The 20718-nt window shown below is 52.4% G+C and overlaps 1 protein-coding gene across 2 annotated transcripts in view; it reads left to right on the top strand.

Moving 5' to 3' along the window:
* CARM1 (coactivator associated arginine methyltransferase 1) overlaps positions 1–20718 on the top strand; it is a 37139-nt gene that overhangs the window by 13274 nt on the left and 3147 nt on the right. For both annotated transcript variants that reach the window (XM_077121788.1, XM_077121787.1), the window contains exons 2-8: positions 7999–8124; positions 9355–9461; positions 10322–10426; positions 13384–13494; positions 14458–14635; positions 16876–16966; positions 17179–17260. In XM_077121788.1, coding sequence (XP_076977903.1) covers positions 7999–8124; positions 9355–9461; positions 10322–10426; positions 13384–13494; positions 14458–14635; positions 16876–16966; positions 17179–17260 — 800 coding nt within the window. The remainder of the gene's footprint in view (positions 1–7998; positions 8125–9354; positions 9462–10321; positions 10427–13383; positions 13495–14457; positions 14636–16875; positions 16967–17178; positions 17261–20718) is intronic.

The raw sequence follows: 20718 nt of genomic DNA, 5'->3' as shown, positions 1-20718 counted from the left end.
TGTGTCGACCGACACTAAAGAACAGGGAGATGTAAATAGTTGATAATCCTGGAAAAGCTGGTCCCTCTGGGATTCAGGGTTTATCTGACCTACGAACCCTCCAGGAATTTCCAGGAAAGCAAAGCTAGTGCATGTATAGAGTCTCAGTTCGAGCCTCAGGTGTTCTTGGGAGGCAGCGTCCCAGGTCTTTCTTGACACCACTTGATCATTTTATAGACCTGTTCACCTTCCAGAGAAAATATTCCACAGTGAAAGTAGAGAGTTGGGTAAAAAGGGATAGACACCCGGTCTTGGCCTTCCCTGCTGGGCCACCTGAGAGTGACCTCTTCCCTGTCTTTGCCTCCGTGTACCCCGTAGTGTGGAGACGCGGTCGATGCTGCCAGGGCAGGAGCCCCTCCATCTTTGGTTCCTTTCCGTCAGCCCCAGCAGTGGCCCTATTATCCCTTCTCGTTGCACGTCAGGTGCCACTAGCCCGCCTCCCACTCGGTCACTCCTGGGTCCTCGCATGGTATGTGGTTGGCAGAATTTGCTGGATAATCTGGCAGCCCCAGGCGGTTCAGGGGAGACTCTGGAAGACCCTGGAAGTCTCCAGAAATCTTCCTTTTCTGGCCTGGGTGTCTATCCCTTTTTACCCAACTCTCCACTTTTACTGTGGAATATTTTCTCTGGAAGGTGAACAGCTGATGTTTTATGTGGCAGTAGGAGGCGATTTAACAAAACACCTCACATTTGGACAAGCATTTCTGTTCCTTACCTCCCATCTGCCCAGTAAAAGAGCTTTAATTATTCTTGTGTGGTGGCTGTAGGAGTTCTCCTGCTGGAGAAGCAGGGGCTCAAAACATGGCCTTTATGCCCTCGATCATTAAGCTTACTCTTGTGAAGCGTATGTAAGTAGCGGAGAAGCTTAGACTACCTGTAGGCATGCCTAAGAGTTACTTCTGGAGGACCTCTGTTGTTGCTCAGATGTGGCCTCAGTCTAAGTCCAACTCTGCAAGTGAAATCATTGCCCTCCCCCCTACATGGGACATTACAATCAGGGATGAGGGTCTCCCTGGAGAGGTGGGAGATGACTCCCAGGGATAAGTCCAGGCCTGGCACTGTGGGATCAACAATTACATCCTAACCAAAAGGGAGAAAAGAAGTGTGATTAGTAAAGTATCAGTGGTAGAGAGAGTTCAAATAGAGTCGAGAGGCTACTCTGGAGGTTGCTCTTACACAAACTTCAGGTAGACCTTGCTACCTATCATAACCTGCCAAACCCCGACCAGGACCATTCCATCCAATCCTAAAGAACACCTAGGGCAATTTATAAGATTCCGCAAGAGTTCCATGCACTAAAGTAACTTTCCAGAAACCTACAACCTTCAGATGGGTCCCTGGTCCAGATAAACCCTGAAACCTAGCCCAGCCTCTCCAAAACAGCAGATAGTTCTATCTCCCTACCATATCCCATATCAATGACAGACCCTTCCGATATCAAAAATTTAGAGTTGCTATAGCCCAGACAACCCCAAAGAGAGGTATGGAAAGATCAAAGGTGTTGGTGGAATTATACATAGAAAATAGGACTTCACAAATGAATATGAATGCTGAATCATTAAATTGATATCTCTTTTAGTCTCCAGTATTTTAGAGCAGCTAGAAGTAAAAATCTCAAATTGTGAAATTGTAACCCATGTCGAAGTCTGAAATATGTTCTATAACTAATTGTGGTGCTGTGCTTTGAAAATTTATAGCTTTTTTGTATATACGTTATTGTTCACAAAAAAGGAAGGAAAAAAAGTCGATTGTGATGATAAAAAAGTATTTAAGCCCTCTAGCCTCCTATATTCTGGAGCAACTAGAAGGAAAAATATGAGAGGATATTATGATAGCCCATGACAAGTTCTGGGATCGGTCCTGTAACCACTTGTTGAAGAGTGCTTTGAAAACTATTGCTTTTTTATTTCTTTGCTTTGTGTATATGTTATACAATTTTAAAAGTTAAGCAAAACAAAACAAAACAAAACAAAACATGGCCTTTATTTTTTCCTGAAGCGGCGGTTGCTTTCCCTGTCTCACCTTCCATCACCTCTCTGTTCTTCACCTGGCAGAGAATAACACCCCCAGCTTGCATGCAGATGGCAGTTTCCAGGAGAGGAGGGGATTTAACCCCCAGCATTTGTCCCCTGACCCAGGTCACCTGCTTGCACCATCGCTCAGCTCTCCAGCACACACAGCATCCCTGCCTCGTGCCCAACGCCATGTTAAGCGACTTTGTGCAGCCACGAACGCAGCCAGAGGCAGGCTGGCAGGCAGGACTGGCACCCGGGCAACCACATCCTCAGCCACCTGTGCTCTGGGAGGAGCCTCAGCCCCCTCCCCCGACCCCATGGTGGGGGGCTCAGGTCAGCGTTTCCTAGGGGCCCTCGGTGCAGGTGTGGTAAGGCTCACCCTGAGCCCCAGGTCTGTGTGTCGTTGGAACTTGGGGTGGCCACCAGGCAGGCGTTAAGTAAGAAGCTCCCACAGTGTCGGGTGCTGGTCCGGGAACTACCGGCAGACCTCCTGCAGGAGGTGACGTTGAAGCAGGAGGTGAGGCGGAGGGTGTTCTGGGTCAAAGGGCTGGGGGAGCAGAGGCCCCCGTGGCTTGACTTAGAGGGATGGGGGCCACACCAAGGCTGCTGCTGATGGCTGGGGCCTGAGAGCCCGTGAGGAGTGTGGGTTGTTCTAGGAGCCTTTTGGAATCAGTGAAGGGATTGTAAGCAGGCAAGGGACTGCAGCTCATGGGCTGCTCCGACCCCCGCTGTGACCTCGGTCATCTCCTCCCAGAGGTGCTCAACCCTGTGGACCCTTCGGCATCTAATTCTCACCCATTCAGCCCACTTTGTTGACGCTCTCCTGGGTGCAGATCACTGGTTTCGGTCCACGGACAGAAGGGAGAACAGGACAGACAGGGCTCCTGCCATCACTCCCACCATGCTGCCAGTCCAGTCGGCCACCTGGTTTTGCAAATAACGCTTTAGTGGCACGCGACCCTGTGATTACCTGTGGCGCTGCCATGTACAGCAGCAGAGACCCTTGGCCTGCATGGCAGGAACATTCGCTGCCTGGACCTTTATAGAGAAAGTGGCCACTCTGCTCTAGGAGCCCTGGAGCCCGCAGTTCTGCCGCCCATAGTGAAATACGAACCTCCCGAGCCCCGGGTGGTAATGGAGTATTTTCACAGAGGTCGTGTGGGGAGTGTGTGGGCGTCCATGTCAGGGGGCTGGGAGAGAGCCTGAAAGTGTTCTTACTCACGTTAGGACACCCCAGCCCCAGCCCCAGTAGGGGGAGCAAAACCACACTGCCAGAAGGGCGATTTTCCCACCCGAGCCATGGAGATTGCACTCGCCCTGGTTTCCTGGCCCCAGAGCTTCACAGCAGGCTCTGTAGTGCAGTGAGGGTGGTGGCAGGTGGCACTGGGCACCCAGGGCTGCTGGCCTTCCTCAGGCTCCTCGGTCTGCATGTGTCTCCATGTGTTCCCCATTCTGTTGTCCTGCTTGCCCCATTCTTTTTACTGCGGGGAAAGAAATCCCAGATCTGCTGACCTCGGTCAGCGAGAGGCAGCACGGCCTCCTCCCTGCCAGCTCCCCTCTTTTGTCACCCCCTCCTGCCCCTAGTTCTCAGGCCATGCAGACATAGTCCCCGAGTGGGTGCTCGTGTGGCCGCGGCGGCACACTCTGGGCTGGTGATAGGAAGCACAGAGACCCTGGGGGCTTGAGAACTGAAGCTCCTGGGAGTTTCCACTTCCTGTCCTGGGCTCACCCACTGACTGATAAATGAAGTGGCTGCCACCCCTTCAGTGTACAGGAGGTTTCCTGGTGGAAGGAGTCGTGTTTGGAGGGACCTTGTCACAAGGCTGGATCCCGGCCACTGCGGTCCTTGGCCCTGAGACCCCTTTGTGGGACCCCCTCTTCTTGAAGTGTCATCCCCCAGCCAGGTGGCAGGTTTTATATTCCAGCTATACCCTGCCTGGCTGCGGGTGACTCTGGGAGGGACAGGCATGACCCCACCACCCTCCCCCATTGTCCTGAGGGCCCGCCGTAGCAGGCCAGGGGAGCAGGTGGAACATGCAAAGGACATGGCGTGTGCAAAGCTCTGTGGGTGGCCACGGGGAGGGACTTGCTGAATGGGAGAGCCTTGGTGGCCAGACTGAGGATTTAGACCTCTCCGGAATGTTCGTAAAAGCAGGGGGGACATGGTCCAGCTTTATTGCTTTGTCAGCTGTTTGTTGAGTCACCATGGCGTGAAACTCAGAAAGTATAGGTTCCTGGGCTTTGACTGCTGTGGTGTGATGGACAACTGCCCCACCCTCATCCTGGCGTCCCAGCCCAGCCCAGCCCCTGCTGGACGCAGCCACGCTTCTCTCAGCCACGGGCCTGTGGTCGCCTGCCTGGCGCCAGGTGGGATGGGGAACCTCAGGCCACTGTCAGGGTGCCAGGCTGCTTGGTAAACAGGCACCCTCCTGGGCCTGCCTGCTATCGCCCAGGCACAGCCAGGAGACTGGCTCTATCTCCCACCCTAGGTGCGGGCACAAGGCCAAGATTTGGAGTCTCCCACCGGGACCCAAGTAAGACTGGGCATGGCGTACCTTGTCTGGCATCTCTGTGGCTGCAATGTGGCCGTGGTCAGGAGGCTTCTGCCCTGCCCTCCCCCTCGGGGTGGCACCTCGCTCCTGGGGTGAGGGGTCTGCAGAGTCCTGGCCTGTGGCCTTGCCCGGGCCCAGGGCTCAGACCGCACAGCGCTGACCAGGGGCCCAAGCTGGACTCCCTGACAGGAAATGAGCCTTTAAGTCGAGGTGAAGTTCATGGAACATAAAATAGACCATTTTGAAGTACACAATTCAGGGACATCTAGTATGGTCTCCTGTTTTGCCGCCATGACCTCTGTCCAGTTCCAGAACCTTTTCATCACCCTAAAGGACTCCCGTCCCCCCTGCCCAGCCCCTGGCAGCCACTAACATGCTTTCTTCTCGATGGCTTGACCAGTTCTGGGCCTTTTGTGGCCTGTTATGTCTGACGTCTTTCCCTCGGCACAATGTCCTCAAGGCCCATCCATGTTGTGACATGTTTCAGAGCGTCATTCCTTTCTATGGCTGAATAATGTCCCACTGTATCAGTGTACCCTGTTTTGCTGATTCATCTATTGGTAGACATTTGAATTATTTGCACCTTTTGGCAATTGAGATCAGTGCCGCTAGGACCAGATATTTGTTGCTGTTTTCAGTCCTTTTGAATGTATGAGTGGAATTGCTGGATCATCTGATAATCTGTGATTAACTTTTTGGGGAGTCACCAGAATTTTCCACAGCAGATGTGCCATTTTACATTCCCACCAACCCCGCACCAAGGTTCCAGTTTCTCCACACCCAGGTTAACGCTTGTCCTTTTCTTTTTTTTTTAAATAGGCATCCTGGTGGGTGTGAAGTGGTGTCTCATTGTGGGTTCAATTTGCATTTTCCTGATGACCAATGACATTGAGCATCTTTTCGTGTGCTTTTGGGCCATTTGAATTTTTTTTTGAGAAGTGTTATTCCAGTCCTTTGCCCATTTTTTTTTCACATTTCTGTTTTTTTTGTTAATTTAAAAATGTTTTTTTAAATACCAAAAAACACCAAAAGCAAACATTTGTAATTTTTGATCATTCCATTCTACATTTATTAAATCAGTAATTCAGAATATCATCACATAGTTGCATATTCATCATCATGATCATTTCTTGGAACATTTGCTTCTATTCAGAAAAAGAAATAAAAAGAAAACAGAAAAAAATTCATACATACCATCCCCCACCCCTCCCCCTCACTGATCACCAGCATTTCACTCTAAATTTATTTTAAAATTTGTTCCTTCTATTGTTCATCTTTATTCCATATCTTTTACTCATCTGTTGATAAGGTAGATAAAAGGAGCATCAGACAGAAGGTTTTCACAATCACACGGTCACATTGTGAAAGCTATATTGTTATATAGTTATCTTCAAGAAACATGGCTCCACATTTTCAGGCAGTTCCCTCCAGCCTCTCCGCTACATCTTGACTAACAAAGTGTTATCTGTTTAATGTGTAAGAATAACCTCCAGGATAACCTCTCGACTCTGTTTGGAATCTCTCAGCCATTGAAACTTATTTTGTCTCATTTCACTCTTCCCCCTTTTGGTCCAGAAGGATTTCTCAATCCCCTGATGCTGTCTCACTTTATCTATTTTTTAATTGCATTGCTTATCTTTGTTGTTGGTTATAGGAGTTCCTTAAATATTCTGGATATTAACCCTTTTTGTATATATGATTTGCAAACTATTTTCTCCCTTTCTGTCCATGAGCTGTCTTTTCATTGTCTTGAAAGTGTCATTTGATGTAAGAAAGTTTTTCATTTAAATTGAGGTCCTATTTATCTGTTCCTTCTTTTGTTGCTCGTGCTTTTGGTTTCATTTCTAAGACTCTATTGCCAAATTCAAGGAAGGACACAGGGTTCTCCAGTTTTCTCCTAAGAGTTTTATGATTTGAGCTTTTTAATGCATTGATATATTTTGAGTTAATTTGTGTATATGATGTGAGGTAGGTGGGGCTCAGTTTCATTCTTTGGCATGTGGATTTCCAGTTGTTGGTGAGACTCTCCTTTCTCCACTAAGTGCCCTTGTTGAAGGCAGCTGACCACAGATGTGTGGGTTCATTTTCCAGACTCTCACTTCTATTCTATTGGTCTGTCTGTCTGTCCTCAGGCCAGTACTGTACTGTTTTGGTGTCGGTAGCACTGTAGTAAGCTTTGAAATTAAAATGTGATTCCTCCAACTTTGTTTTTAAAAAGTGGCTTTTGACTCTCTGGGGTGATGGGGAACTCTGCCATATTTTGCACTTGTGCTTCTCTGTGTACATATATTTTGTTGTGCTGGTTGTTCGTTTGATGGACCATTTGAATGTAAGTTGCAGATATCCTGAGATGTCACCCTAAATGCTTTGCTTTTTTTTTAAGAGAAGGGCATTCTCCTACAGAACTACACTGCCATCACATCCACGTGATTAAAAGTGATCTCACATGTAGTCTGCATTCACATTCCCCCAGTTGTCCTTTATAGCTTTTTAAAAAAATTTGAAGAGGCTCCAACCCAGGATCCCAGGCCCCCGGTGATGGCAGGTTTCTTCACTCCCGAGTAGCTTGTAGCAAGTGTTTTGTCTGTCCCGACCCTGACCGTTCTGAAGAGACCTGGCTAGCTGGCTCCATTTCCTTGTGATTAGACCAGGTTAAACCTTTTTGCCGGCGATGCGCCGGGGCCCAGCCTGCCGGTCTGTCCCGCTGCTGTCCCAGGCTGGGGTGGCCGCATGCACATCATAATGCTCCTGAACGAGCAGGGACACTGACTCAGCCTCCTCACCCTGCCACTGCCCCACTTGACAGGACGAGCAGACAGAGGCGCGGAGAGGGTAGAGGCTGGTATCTGAGGTGGAGATGGGGTGTGAACCCCAGCGAGCTGGCCCCAGCAGCCTGGCTCAGGACCACCACCCCGTATAGACACCCCAGGGAAAGGCCTTGCTTGGCAGTCATTTCTGGGACCGCCTCCTGTGTGAGGCAGTGGGACTGCTGAATGAATGCATGACTCCCATGCCCCAGCCTGGGGGTCCCGCCAGGTTCCTGTAACCCATTTGGCCTGACTGTTGTCGCTCTTTTCTGCCCATCTTCTTGCCTTGGTGCCCACAGGGCCTGGCACCAGGAGGGGCTCCACTGGGAAGTGTCCTGGCTGAGGTGCCCTGTGCAGTCCCCCAGTCACCCTACAGTCACATCCCTTCTTCCCCTTGATGGCAGCCACCAGGCTGGCCCCTGGCCTCTGCATCCCTGCTTCTGCTGTGCTCTCCTCTTGTTCCCTGTGCTGCTGGGCAGCCTGGGTGCTGGGCTGCGCCTCCACGGTGGGTCTTATGTGCCTAGGAGGCCCCAGGGGTACCCAGGATCCTGCCAGCAGCTCATGCCCGGACTCTCTCCTCCCCAGATGAAGATGTGTGCGTGTTCAAGTGCTCAGTGTCCAGAGAGACGGAGTGCAGCCGTGTGGGCAAGCAGTCCTTCATTATCACCCTGGGCTGCAACAGCGTCCTCATCCAGTTTGCCACCCCCAACGGTGCGTCCTGCCTCCCCTGTCTGCACACAGCCGAGGCCCTGGGCCTCAATACCGGGGCTGTCTGAACCAGCAGGTGCTCCCCCCACAACCCGGGGCAGTAGGTCCGCACCGAGAAATCCCTGCACACTGTCTGGGAGGAGCCTGTCAGGTGGGGTCTGGGGCCCAGGCCTTCCCAGTGAGCGGGCAGCCCCGGGCTTGCTGCGGCCAGAGCTCCGTGGAGGAGGGCAGAATGAGGTTTCGGAAAACTGAGGCTTTCTGAGTGCAGAGAGAAGCGATGGGGGGCCTCCATCCAGGTGGGCCTGGCTTCTCGGGGGTGGGGGGCCACATGTGGACATGTGAGATTACCAGGGGGCCTGGGGAGCGCCCGGTATACACTGCTGGTGGGTGGTTCACGAGGGGGAGCAGGGGTGTGGTGAGAGACGCCCAGGCCAGAGACCATTTGGCAGGGGGAGCTGCAGGGCCTGGTCACCCCAGAACCCTCACTGGAGAGCCCCGCTCCAATGGAGGGGTCTCCCCAGGGCCCAGATAGAGCCCTGCCCACCCTGCCCCTTGTACCAGGCTTCCTGTCACAGACGTTGTGTTACCCACAATCTGTTTCTTTCTCTAAGCACACAAATAATCCAAATTCATTGTTAAAAACAAAACAAAGCACCATCACCAGGAATGAGGAGCACTAGGTGTTGTAAATCCTTCCGGACTTTCCTGCTTTATGAATATTTAAATATTTCAAGAGGTCACCTTCCATCCTCCTTTCTCACATGATGGCATTTGGTGGTCTCACCGAGGGTTAATCAGCATAGACCATTTGAAAGGCCTGCCCTGCGCCACGCCCTATACCGTGCCTGGGCATCCTCCCTTTTACTGGCTGTCAAGGGGTTGGTGCACCCCTGTGTCCGCAGCCTCACCCACACGCTGCCCGCAGCCTCCTGGTGGACCTGTGGCCAAGCTGCCCTTCATCAAGGGGACGCCCAGGCCCTCTCCCTCGGGCTGCTCGCAGCTCCCCTCCCCCAAGCACAGGGACCCCAGCCTGTTGACAGGCCCAGATGCCCTTCTTCTTTCCCTTAACATTTAAACACTGTTTGGGGGAAGAGACTCACCAAGTCACACACTGCCCTGCCCACCTGAGCCCCCCCACCACTCCGGGCCAGGGCTCTGCTCCCTCCCTCCACGGCCCTACCTGCCAGCCTCTGGGGCCGGCTTTGCCAACGGTGACCGGGCTCCCCCTTCCAGATTTCTGTTCCTTCTACAACATCCTGAAGACCTGTCGCGGCCATACCCTGGAGCGCTCTGTCTTCAGCGAGCGAACAGAGGAGTCCTCAGCCGTGCAGTACTTCCAGGTGGGCGCAGGGCCGCTGTTGGCTGTGACTCCTTGCCGCGGTCCTAGACCCCTTCCTGCCCGCCTGCAGGAGTGTGATGTTCCCCAAGAGGCCGCAAGGCATGGGCCAGACACACCTGGGCCAGGACCTGGCTCTGTCCCTTCGCAGCCCCGTAAGCATGGGTACGGGTCCTCCACCTGCTTGGCCTCAGTTTCCTCATGTGTGAAAAGGGTTGCTGCAAGGATGCAACTGCAGGTGAGGCCCATACCACAGGAGTTGTGGAGGATAATGCTAGAGAAGTCAGAAGGTGCTGGGCACTGCCCGCTTGCCTGGCACTGGCCTGAGCATTTGTACGTCTATGGAGGCAGTCGCATCTGTCCAACTACCCTAGGAAGTAAGTGCTATTATTGTCCCCATTTTACAGATGAGAAAACAGGCTCAGAGAGGTTAAGTGACTTGCTTCCAGTCACACAGCTATTATACAACAGAGCCAGGATGGGAAGCCAGGCCTGCCTGATGCCAAAGCCGGTGGCCCTACCTGGGTGCCACGTTGCCTCCCAATGGACACCACAGCCCACTGGCTGGGGGCTCTGAGCCTAGGGCTCTGATCTCTCTGCCCCTGTTCTTCTTTGAGGTCCCCAGGACAGGCCAGGTGGTCTCTGATCCCAAAGCCCTGCCGTGGGCAAACTGGTGCCCTCTGGGTGGCTTTAGGCAGCGCCAGCTAGGGCCTTCCTGCGGTGTTGGCCTCACTGTCCCTCCCCGGGGGCTGCCCTCTAGACTCTACTCCCTCTCCTGGGGCAGCTGGCAGGTGCTGGGGGTCCCAGGCTGGTGGAGGATGGCTGTCTCGCATGTCTCCTGCCACGGGCACGCCTCTGTTGCAGTTCTACGGCTACCTGTCCCAGCAGCAGAACATGATGCAGGACTACGTGCGCACGGGCACCTACCAGCGGGCCATCCTGCAGAACCACACCGACTTCAAGGACAAGGTGAGCGCCCCACCCGCCCCGTGCCCTTACCACGCCCCCGCCTCTACCCTCTTCCACTTACAGAAGACAGACCTGCTCATTGTAAAAACTCACGGAAGAACTCTACACTCAGCGGCGTCATTTCCCTCAGTCTCCGTCCGCAGCCCTGGGGCTCCGGGTCCTCTTTTTCTTTTAGTCCCCTTTCCCTCTCTTTTCTCGCTGATTAAAAACCAGCTTATTCTTTTTTTAACCTTTTTTTAACAATATTTTTCATTGATGAAACAACATGCAAGCGCAAGCATTCTTAACACACAAACATTCCATACATGTTGTACAGTCAGTGGCTCACAGTATCATCACATAGTTGTGTATTCATCCCCATGATCATTTCTTAGAACACTTGCATCACTCCAGAAAAAGCGAAAAGAAAAGCCTCACACATCCCATACCCCTCACCTCTCCCTCTCATTGACCACTAGTACTTCTGTCTACCCAGTTGAAACCAGCTTATTCTTAAAGGCCGGGACGTAGGTGGGTCCTCGGTGGGGTTTCTTTTTTGGACACCTGGGTCCTGTTTGTTCTTCGACTGTGAGGATTTCCCCAGTCCTAGCCTCGGATGACAGCTGCTGTCCTCTCCCCTCTCCTCAGCTCTTGAGTACACCCTAAGGGAGGACTTACATAGGTTACTTTGTTTTTGTTCTTCGATTAAAATACAGTTTTGTGGGAAAACATACATAATAGAAAATTTGCCATTTTAACCATTTTCAAGTACACAACCTGACGGCATCAGTGACATTCTCCCTGCTGTGTGCCTCCATCACCACCTTCCGTCACCAAAACTTTCCGTCCACTCAAACCCAAACTTGCCACCATTCTATGTTCACTCCCCAGGCCCCCTCCTGAGCCCCAGCAACCCGTAATCTGCTTTCTGTCTCTCTGAAGGTGCTTATTTTAGATATTTCATGTAAGTGGAATTGTACAGTGCTTGTCCTTCTGCTGCACACTATGTCTTTGAGGGTCATGTGTCATTACAGGGATTCGGAGCCTAGTTCCTTTTACATCACGTGGGTGATGTGCCCTCACGTGCGTTTACCACGTTTTGATTATCCCTTCCTTTGCTGGTGAACACTGTTGTTTCTTCTTTTGGCGATTGTGAATAATGCCACTATATGTCCCGATTTTTTCCCCATGCATATCCAAAAATTTCTTAGGGCTACTTAATTTTAATTTTTTCAAATCATATTATATATATTTTCCTGCAAAACATTTAAAAAAATAGTGGTAACATATGTACAACATAACTTCCCCATTTTCGCCATTCTTAAGTGTAGGGTTCAGTGGTGTCACATCACAGTGTTGTGCCACCCTCACCCCCACCCAATCCCTAGACTTTGGGAACAATCCCCTGCCCCTCCTACTGCCTAATCTAGTCTCTCCTCCTCCACATCCAGCTCGTCTGCTGTGTGGCCCTCCATCACGGGACTGCACTGTCATCTCATCATTTCCTTAGTTCCATTTAAATCTTTTTAATATCACCAAGTATCACATACTCATGATTAAGAGGAGGTGTTAGAAGGTGACCATCTGACCATTTCACCCTGTTGCCCGTTGACCAGAGTCTCTTTTCACTTTCTTACCAGATAGGAGCTTATGGTTTTCCTTGATGTGCTTTGGGGTTCCCTGCAAGTCCTGGGCGTGCCCCCAGCAATGTCAGGCACCCTCAGGACCCTGCACCCCGGTCCCCGGGCCTGCCCCTTCAACCTCGCCTGTCCGCTCTGCCAGGCTTCCCAGTGCCCTGCATTCTCACAGCCGCTGGTCTCGCCTGTGCCAGAGCCGGGCTTGGGGCCCGGGAGGTGCCTGCTCCCCCTGGCAGGTTCCTTCAGTTCTCCCAGGACAGAGATCCATTTCCAGGATTATCTAGGGCTCTGAGAGGCACCCCAAGGCCCTATACCTTACAGTCCCAGCCGTCCCCTGTTGGATGCTTCCTCTGGGCCAACTCCATGCACAGACCTCTTCTCTAGAAAGCTCATGCACCTCCCCTCCCATGTGTGCCCTTGCTAGAACCTTCATCCTTGTTTGACTCCCACAGAACTAATCAGACAAATCTCAAAGGTGGGATTTCCTACCAGACTCTGGCTGGGACTAAGAGTCAGCGTCAGGGGCCAGCAGCCCTGGAGAGGAAACCCTGGGGCTTGGGTGTGTCACCTGCCTAGCTGAGCCCCCAGATGTCTCTCCAGGGGCCAGCGTGGGCAGGGAGGTACTGCCACTAGCACCCCCTGGGACCCATGAGTCTTTACCAGATCATGCAGGGGCCTGCCGGCTGCAGGCTTGGGGAGAAGTGGGTGCTTTCCCAAGAGGCTTTTCCCGGGTTGCTAGGAGGCTCCCACAGCCTGGGCTCAGGGGCTGTCCCTCCTTGCCTGCCACCCAGGCCTGGCTTGTCCCCCTGAACCTCTGTTTGTGGTTGTGCCAAGGGGCTAAGGTGTCACCACCCAGCAAACCCTTATTTCCAGAGAAATGCTGGGGACCCTGTGCTTGCGGGTGGTCCTCAAAATCTGTCCTCAGTCTGTCGGCACTGAGGAGAAGCAGGCTGTGGGGTGGGGTTCCGAAGCTGAGAGCCTGTGTGTGGTCCACAAGGCAAGGCACTCAGGCTCAGCACTGGCTCCTGCTCTCCTCGCCCTGGGCACCCGGCCCTGCGCTGCCCCAAGACTCAATGACATGCTGCACGTCAGGGCTGGGCCCCCGGCTCGGTTGGTACTCTCAGTTTCTCCTTTTGCCTGTGAGCCTGAATGAGGGACGCAGAGAGCAGAGGCAGGCCTGGGACCACTGTGACCATGGTCTCAGCTGGGCCAGGCAGCATTGCTAAGTGTGGCTGAGCCCGGAAAGCGCTCTGGCCAGGGGTCTGAGCCTGGTGCACGCGCAGCCTTCACGACCAGCATCAGCTCCCTCGTGTCTGCTTCTGACCGCCTCTCCACCCTCAGATCGTTCTTGACGTTGGCTGCGGCTCGGGAATCCTCTCGTTTTTCGCTGCCCAGGCCGGAGCAAGGAAGATCTACGCGGTAGAGGCCAGCACCATGGCCCAGCATGCTGAGGTCGGTGGCACCCACACCCCATCCATGCTTTTCAGCTCTATCCACTCCAGCCTGGTAGCCACAGGGAGCCCCAAGTTTCAGGAGACATGAAACCCTGGCTCCAGGGGAGCCTGAGATGACCCTTTTGTATTTTGGTCTCTCTGTTGTCCCCAAAGCAGAGTGGTCACAGTGAGGAGGGCCTCATTGCGCTGTGGTGCTGTTACCTCCTCGACTGGCAGCATGTCCCTAGGTCCAGGGTCGTTGGGGGGCTCTGGAGGTTGGATGGCCTGGTGCCTCCTGCAGCACTGTGAAGCCACGCAGACCAGTACTTCCCGGCCCCAGGCGCACCTCTCTGGACCCCACTTTCCACAGTTATAAAATGTTATAAAATGTGGTTAACACCAGTGTTTTATTTGATAGTTGTGTTATCTGCTTAATATTTTTTCTTTCACTTAAATCTTCATTCCTGGCATTAAAATTTAAAAGCTATGAAAGGGTCAGTAGTGAAAACACTTCCCTCCCTGACCCCTGGCTCCTAGCCACCTCATCCGTCTCACTGGAGGGTGATAACAGGTGTGAGATCTTCCCAGAGCTCTCTTGGGGTGCTGTCCTGAGGCGAGCCTGTGCTTCTCCCTCAGCCCGTCCCGCCCACCAGGTGGCTCGTGCTGCGCTGCCCCTCCCAGTAACTGAGCCCGGGGGCTGCCGTGCAGCGCTGGGAAGAGCTGCGTGGCTGCAGGGCACCCGCTGCCAGGATGGCACTCAGACCGCACGGGAAGAGCTGCATGGCTGCAGGGCACTCGCTGCCAGGATGGCACTCAGACCGCCGCAGGCAGTGCTGCCCCGGCCCCCAGCCCCCAGGGATGTTTCTGGCACCAGAGCTGCCGGGCTGGAGGGGGTGGCAAACGTGCCCTTTGGCAGCTGCCAACCAGGTTCCCTGTGCCCGCCCAGGAAGGCACTGAGCTCTAGCCGCCTGCCTACCCACAGGTCCTGGTAAAGAGCAACCACCTGACGGAGCGCATCGTGGTCATCCCCGGGAAGGTGGAGGAGGTGTCACTGCCTGAGCAGGTGGACATCATCATCTCGGAGCCCATGGGCTACATGCTCTTCAATGAGCGCATGCTGGAGAGCTACCTGCACGCCAAGAAATACCTGAAGCCCAGTGGTGAGTGCCCCACTGTCCCGCTCTGCCAGCCGGGGGGGTGCCGGGGCTCAGTGGTCAGGGCCCCTGGGTGAAGCCCCTGCCTGCCATGTGCTCTGCCCCTGAGCTGGTTCCCCACTCCAAGCCAGCCGGCTGTGGCTCAGCATCTGCCCACCCAACTCCTCCAGTTTCGGTAGGGAGGGGTCCCTCAGGCTCCAGAGGACCCCCCGAACTGCCCCTGCCATCATGTGGCTCCCCAGAGGACGCCCGGGCTGCCCTTGCCATCATGTGTCCCCTCAGCTCCCCAGAGGATCCCAGGCTGCCCCTGCTGTCAAGTGTCCCCTCAGCCCCCCAGAGGACCCCGGGCTGCCCCTGCCGTCAAGTGTCTCCTCAGCCCCCCAGAGGACTCCAGGCTGCCCCTGCTGTCATGTGCTCTAGTCCCCCAGTGCCTCTGGATCCCTCTGGCTGGGAATAGGGACTTTGGGGGCACGGAAGCCTGGCTTCTTGAGCTCTCAGCAGTATAAACCCTTCCCTTGCCCTGGGAGTGGCATCCTGACAGCCCGGCTCTCCTCAGGGGGAGGGACTAGGGTTTCGTGTGCATGCAGGGCTGGTGGGGGGTTTGTGTGGGTGAGCAGGGAAGCCCTGTCGTCTGGGTCTCCACCTGCTGCCTCCTGTCATCTGGGCTGCTGTGCCTGTCAGTCCACACGTCTGGGCCTGGGCCTGGGTCTCTAAGTGGTTGGGTGGCTGTTGGCCCATCCAGGTCACAGGGGTCCAGGTGTGGCCTGACCAATTGCCAGCCCTTGTCATAGCACATACCCTTTCTCTGCTCAGGTCTGGGCATGTGTTTGGGACTGAGCATCCTGAACAGGCCAGGCTGTACGTGTGCACGTGCGTGTGTGTGTGTGTGTGCGGCCTTGGGGTTGCTGGCCTGGGTAGCAGCCATGGCTGAGTGTGGGAAGCCACTGGATTGCTGGGCCCCTGGCAGGTGAGTGGCAGGCTGTCCGGTGAGAAAGCAGCCACAGGATCCTCTGGCCTTCCTGGATCCAGGCTGCAGGGACTGGCCGCAGGCTCTCCTGGCCTTGGGAGATGGCTGCCGTTTCCCTGCCTCTGGTCCCACGCCCTATGTTAGAGAGTGGGAAACCCTGGAGGTTGTGCGGGTGGGCCCAGCCTGCAATAGGGGTGGGGGGTAATCACAGATGAGTGGGCTTCTCTGGGGGCTGGGTTCTGGTGTGCAGTTGTGTACCCCCCTCACTAGCCAGTGGCTTGCTCAGGACAGGCCTGGGGCCCGCTGCCTGCCCTCCCCAGCCAGCCTGACACTGCCTTTCTTCTACTTCAAGAAGGTCATTCTGCAGCTACCGGGAACTCTTCCCCGAGCCGCAACCCTCCTGGCCAGTAGGAGCCAGGGGTGCCTTTAGGGCTGGGGGCACGTTTCCCCATGATTTCTGCCCCCAGGGGTCTGGCCGGATCTTCCAGGCAGGTGGCTCAACCTGTGGCCTTGGAGCCAGAGGTGCACATTGCTAAACTTCTCTAGCTTCCCCTGTGGCCAGGCTTGGGGTGAGGAGAGGCCAAGACTCCTGTGGAGGAGGGTAGGGAATAGGGAAACCAGCTGACCAAAGTCCCTGGCTCTCTGAGGCCAGCCGGGGCCTGCAGAGCCCTGGGTCTCCCTGCTGCCAGTCCTGACTCATCTGTCACAGATGGAGGACCCTGTCCCTGCCCCTTCCAGGTCAGGGGTCAGGCCACGTTGACTATGGGGCCCACCCTGATGGCTTGGTGTCTCTGCCAGAGCCCGGGCAGGTCTTGTGGGGATTCAGCTTAAACCCCTATCCAACCTCTGGCCTCAGCTGAGGCCTTCAGATGCAAAGCCCAAGACATGGGTCCAGCCTGGGGGCCACCCTCGTTCCCCCAGACTGCATGTCGACAACGGTCAGTGCCTGATGGGCATCACCTAGCTGGTGGGAGCAAGCCCTGGAGGTCTGGCATATCCAGGCCCCTGTGGCATTGCCTTGTCTGTGATGCTGGGCCCTTCCTGCCTCCTGGGCCTAATATCAGGACAGGATGCCAGGCCCACCTCCTCCTGGGGTCCAAGAGACTGCACCTGTCACGCGCTCATCATGGCCACTGGCTTAGAGTAGACGCTCAGTTCCTCTGCATAAATGAGTGAATGAATGGAAGGCCCAGGGCTGAGTGTTCCCTTGGAGGTTCTGCCAGGCCCTGCGGAAGGTCCCACCCTGACCCCAGCACCTCTCCTTACCCCTGACCCCCAGGAAACATGTTCCCCACCATTGGTGACGTCCACCTCGCACCCTTCACGGATGAACAGCTCTACATGGAGCAGTTCACCAAGGCCAACTTCTGGTGAGTACCTGCAGGGGCCTGGGGTCCCTGCCAGCTTGGGGATGGCCCACAACCCTGAGGTGTCCTTGCTGGTCTCCTTCTGTTTCCTTAACTCCTCAGTAGCACCTGAAAGACAAGGCCTGGACGAGGGCTGGCCGGGAGTGGGACAGGGCTGCCCCACCTGCCTCTCCTGCTGCTGGTGACCTTGCCATGGGGGTGGGGGCTCTCCACAGGTACCAGCCTTCCTTCCACGGGGTGGACCTGTCGGCTCTCCGAGGCGCTGCTGTGGACGAGTATTTCCGGCAGCCGGTGGTGGTGAGTGAGGCACCCAGGGCACTGTCGCCTTCAGCGCGTGCCAGGCCTCCAGGGTAATGGAAGGGGCCTCCAGGCTGTGAAGCCCTGAGGAAATGACTGTCCCTATCTGAGCTCTGCGTGAACTTTTCTCTCAGCTCTTGGGAGTAATGTGGCACTCGCACACAGAGCACTCAAACACAGAGAGCACACATGACCCACAAACTCTTCTTCGATAATTGATCCTTGGAGAACTGGTTGATTGATTTCCATGTTGAGATTTTTGAGCTGATATTCACATCCCTGGTTCAAAAATAAAGAAATATTAAAGTGAAAAACCCTCCCACCTCAGTCCCCAGCCCACAGTTCTCCTTCCATAGGCACAGTATTTCTTGTATATCTTTCGAGAGATTTTATACCTCAATATGCATATATAAATTCATATATTTTTTAACCTTTTTTTCCCTCACAAAATATAACAAAAGCAACACGCTGTTCCTAATTTCTCTGTGCCCAGAGAACATGACTGCACAATTTCAGTCCTTCCAGATTCATTGAGACTTGCTTTATAGCTTACTGTTGTCCATTTTGACTTATGCTCTATGTCGGCTTAAAAATATATATATACTAAACTAGGGCAATATTGTATTAATGTCATTTAGGTCACACTTGGTAATCATGTTGGTCAGATCTTCTCCCCACTGATTTTTTTACTCTGCTTTTCCCAGCTCTTCCTGATTATTTTTCCATTTAGTTCTCAAAACTTTTGCTTTATACGTTTTGAAACTGTTTTATTGGTTGCATGTAGACAGATAGATTATGTCTTCCTGTAGAAGTGACCCTTATATCATTATGAAGTGTGTCTTTTCTTTTTTAATTTTAAATTTTTTGATTTTTTATCTCTAATAACACTTCTTGCTTTAAAAATCTATTTTTTTAATAGTAATTCAGCAGTACTGGCTTTCTTTTGGTTAATCTTTGCACAGTGTATCTTCTGCATCCTTGTATTTTCACCTTTTCGTGCCCTTATACTTAAGATTTGTCTCTTGAACATAGCATGTAATTATTTTTTTAACCAGATTGAAATTTTTGTCTCTTAATTAGAATATTTAGACCATTTACATTTAATGTAATTACTGACATCTATGGGTTTAATGATTTTTTTTTTTTTTTTTTTTTTTTTTACATGTGCAGGCACCGGGAATTGAACCCAGGTCCTCGGGCATGGCAGGCAAGCATTCTTACCTGCTGAGCCACCGTGGCCCACATCTATGGGTTTAAATAGTAAACCTTGCTGTTTTTCTGCTGTATTTTGTTTCATTGTTTTCTCTTTTCTTGCCTTCTTTTGGCTTAATATACCTTATTATTTGTTTCCTTTCTCTTAATGTCTTTTGCTAGATTGGGGATATTTGGGGGCAATATCTCCTTAAACCCTCCCTTTGCACTGTTCTGTTTCTCCTTCTGGGACTCTGGTTATAAGTACATTAGGCCTTTTCACCACTGCTCAGGTGATTCTTAAGACTTGTTTTTGTATTTTCCATCCTTCTCTCTGTCGTTTCATTTTCATGTTTTGTACTGATCTGTCTTCCAGTTGACTCTTCCTCTTTGCTATGTCTTATCTGCTATTCTACCCATCTACTGAATTCTTAATTTGTTATTGTGATTTTTCAGTTTTGGAATTTCATTTTCATTACTTTTATTATCCCAGATCTTTGTGACATTGTCCTTTTTCTTTTTTCCCTTGAGTATATTAGTTATATCTCTGATGACTTCAGTATTGGGATGTGTTTCTTTCGTTTAGTCTCTCAGTTTTTGGCCTTGATCCTTTCTTTGATCCTGTCTTTTGGCATGCCTGGTCATTGAATGCCAAAATAAAATATTGTAGATGCTGTGAATGATGTCCTTCTTTCCAAAGAGGATTTGTTTTTTTCCTCAACAGTTCACTTATCTTCTCAGGCCTAAACATCAGATGAGAGGTTTCAGATTCTGCAAGGCAGGTCTAATCCTTGGTTTCCCTGTAGGACAGTGGTTCTCTAACATTTTAGTCTCAGAACCAAACCTTTTACATTCTTACAACAAGTTTTTGTTTATGCATGTTATAGCTATTGATTATCCTATTAAAGTTAAACCCAGGAAATTTAAAAGTATTAACTTATTTTCTAAAATTATTTTTTAGAGCAGTCGTAGGTTTACAGAAAACCATCCAGAAAGTAGCGTTCTCATATATGCCCCCCCATTTTCCCTGTCATGAACATTTTGCATTAGTGTGGCATTTCTTCATTTTGAAACAATAAACCCATCTCTTATTAGCGTAAATAGCATCTTTTATGAAAAATAACTCCCCTCACCCCAATTTTTCATCTAGAAGAGTGGAACTGTTTTACAGTTTACTAATTTTTAGGCTTACTTGGAGACACCAAGTTGTCATATCTGCTTCAATTTGCTGTGATATCACAGGTGTCAGAATATGAACGAAACAGCCAAAAAACTTAGGAAAATGAGTGGATGGCCTGGAAGGAACAGCCGTTTGAGAACCGGTGCTTTAAGGCATGACCTGCAGTGGTCTCAGTGCAAGAGCGGTGGCTTACTGAGCCCCTCTCCCAGCCTCCCTGGCACCGGTTCCCTGAGGAGCAGGCCGCCAGCTTTTTAGTCTCTTAGAAACGGCTTTTTGTTTGGTTTCTTTGCCTACAGCCCCCGCCACACACGCAGCTCAGGGTTGGCAAATGCCTCCAAGTGAAAGTGTGGGCAGGTCATCTCACTCTCTGCCTTTAGCCTCTTGGCCTCTTCCCCTCTGCCTTGGCTGCTCTGAGCTCCCATTTTGTCTCTCTCCTCCACCCTAGAGGCTGCTCAGTGGTATAGGGAGCCTGAGCCCACGTGCTCTGCAGGCAGACAGGCAAACACCCCATGGGAAAGGTGGACACCAGAAAGGGCTTCCCCTGTATGCATCTCCCTTTTCTCTGGGATCTCAGCCCCAAAGCCCTGGCTGCTGTGGTTGCTCTCTGACGCTTTCATCAACAAGCGGCTTTTTTCTCTTCATATTATATCCAGCTTGTATAGTTCCAGGTTGGTGTGTTAGCCTGATGCCAGATCTCTGTCCTCCCTAGGAGTGGACATCCACCCAGCCCTGCGACCAGCTTTTCTCACTCACTAGCTTATCTTGGCGATCGGCCCCCATCTGCCCATAGCGTCTTCATCCTTTTTCATACTCACGCGTCTTCCATGGGTGGGCCGTTGTCGGCTTAACGAGATGGTTTCCAGGGTGTCACTCCTACATACCACTGTAATTACACGTGTAAGGGTGTACAAGCACGCGTCTGCCTGCGAGTCAGAGTCCCAGAGGTGGAGGGGCCAAGTCTGTGAGGCATATGGATACTTGTCATTTTGAGAGCTGTCACCCTATTGCCCTCCACATGGGTTGTACTGGTTTATCCTCTCAGCGGGTCTGAGCACCATAAGCTGGTTTGAGCCCTGTGGTTCTGGAG

The sequence above is a fragment of the Tamandua tetradactyla genome, chromosome 11 (genome assembly GCF_023851605.1).
Source record: "Tamandua tetradactyla isolate mTamTet1 chromosome 11, mTamTet1.pri, whole genome shotgun sequence".
Classification (NCBI taxonomy): Eukaryota; Metazoa; Chordata; class Mammalia; order Pilosa; family Myrmecophagidae; genus Tamandua; species Tamandua tetradactyla.
The sequence above is the reverse complement of the archived record's forward strand: the minus strand, read 5'-3'. Positions and strand labels throughout refer to the sequence as shown.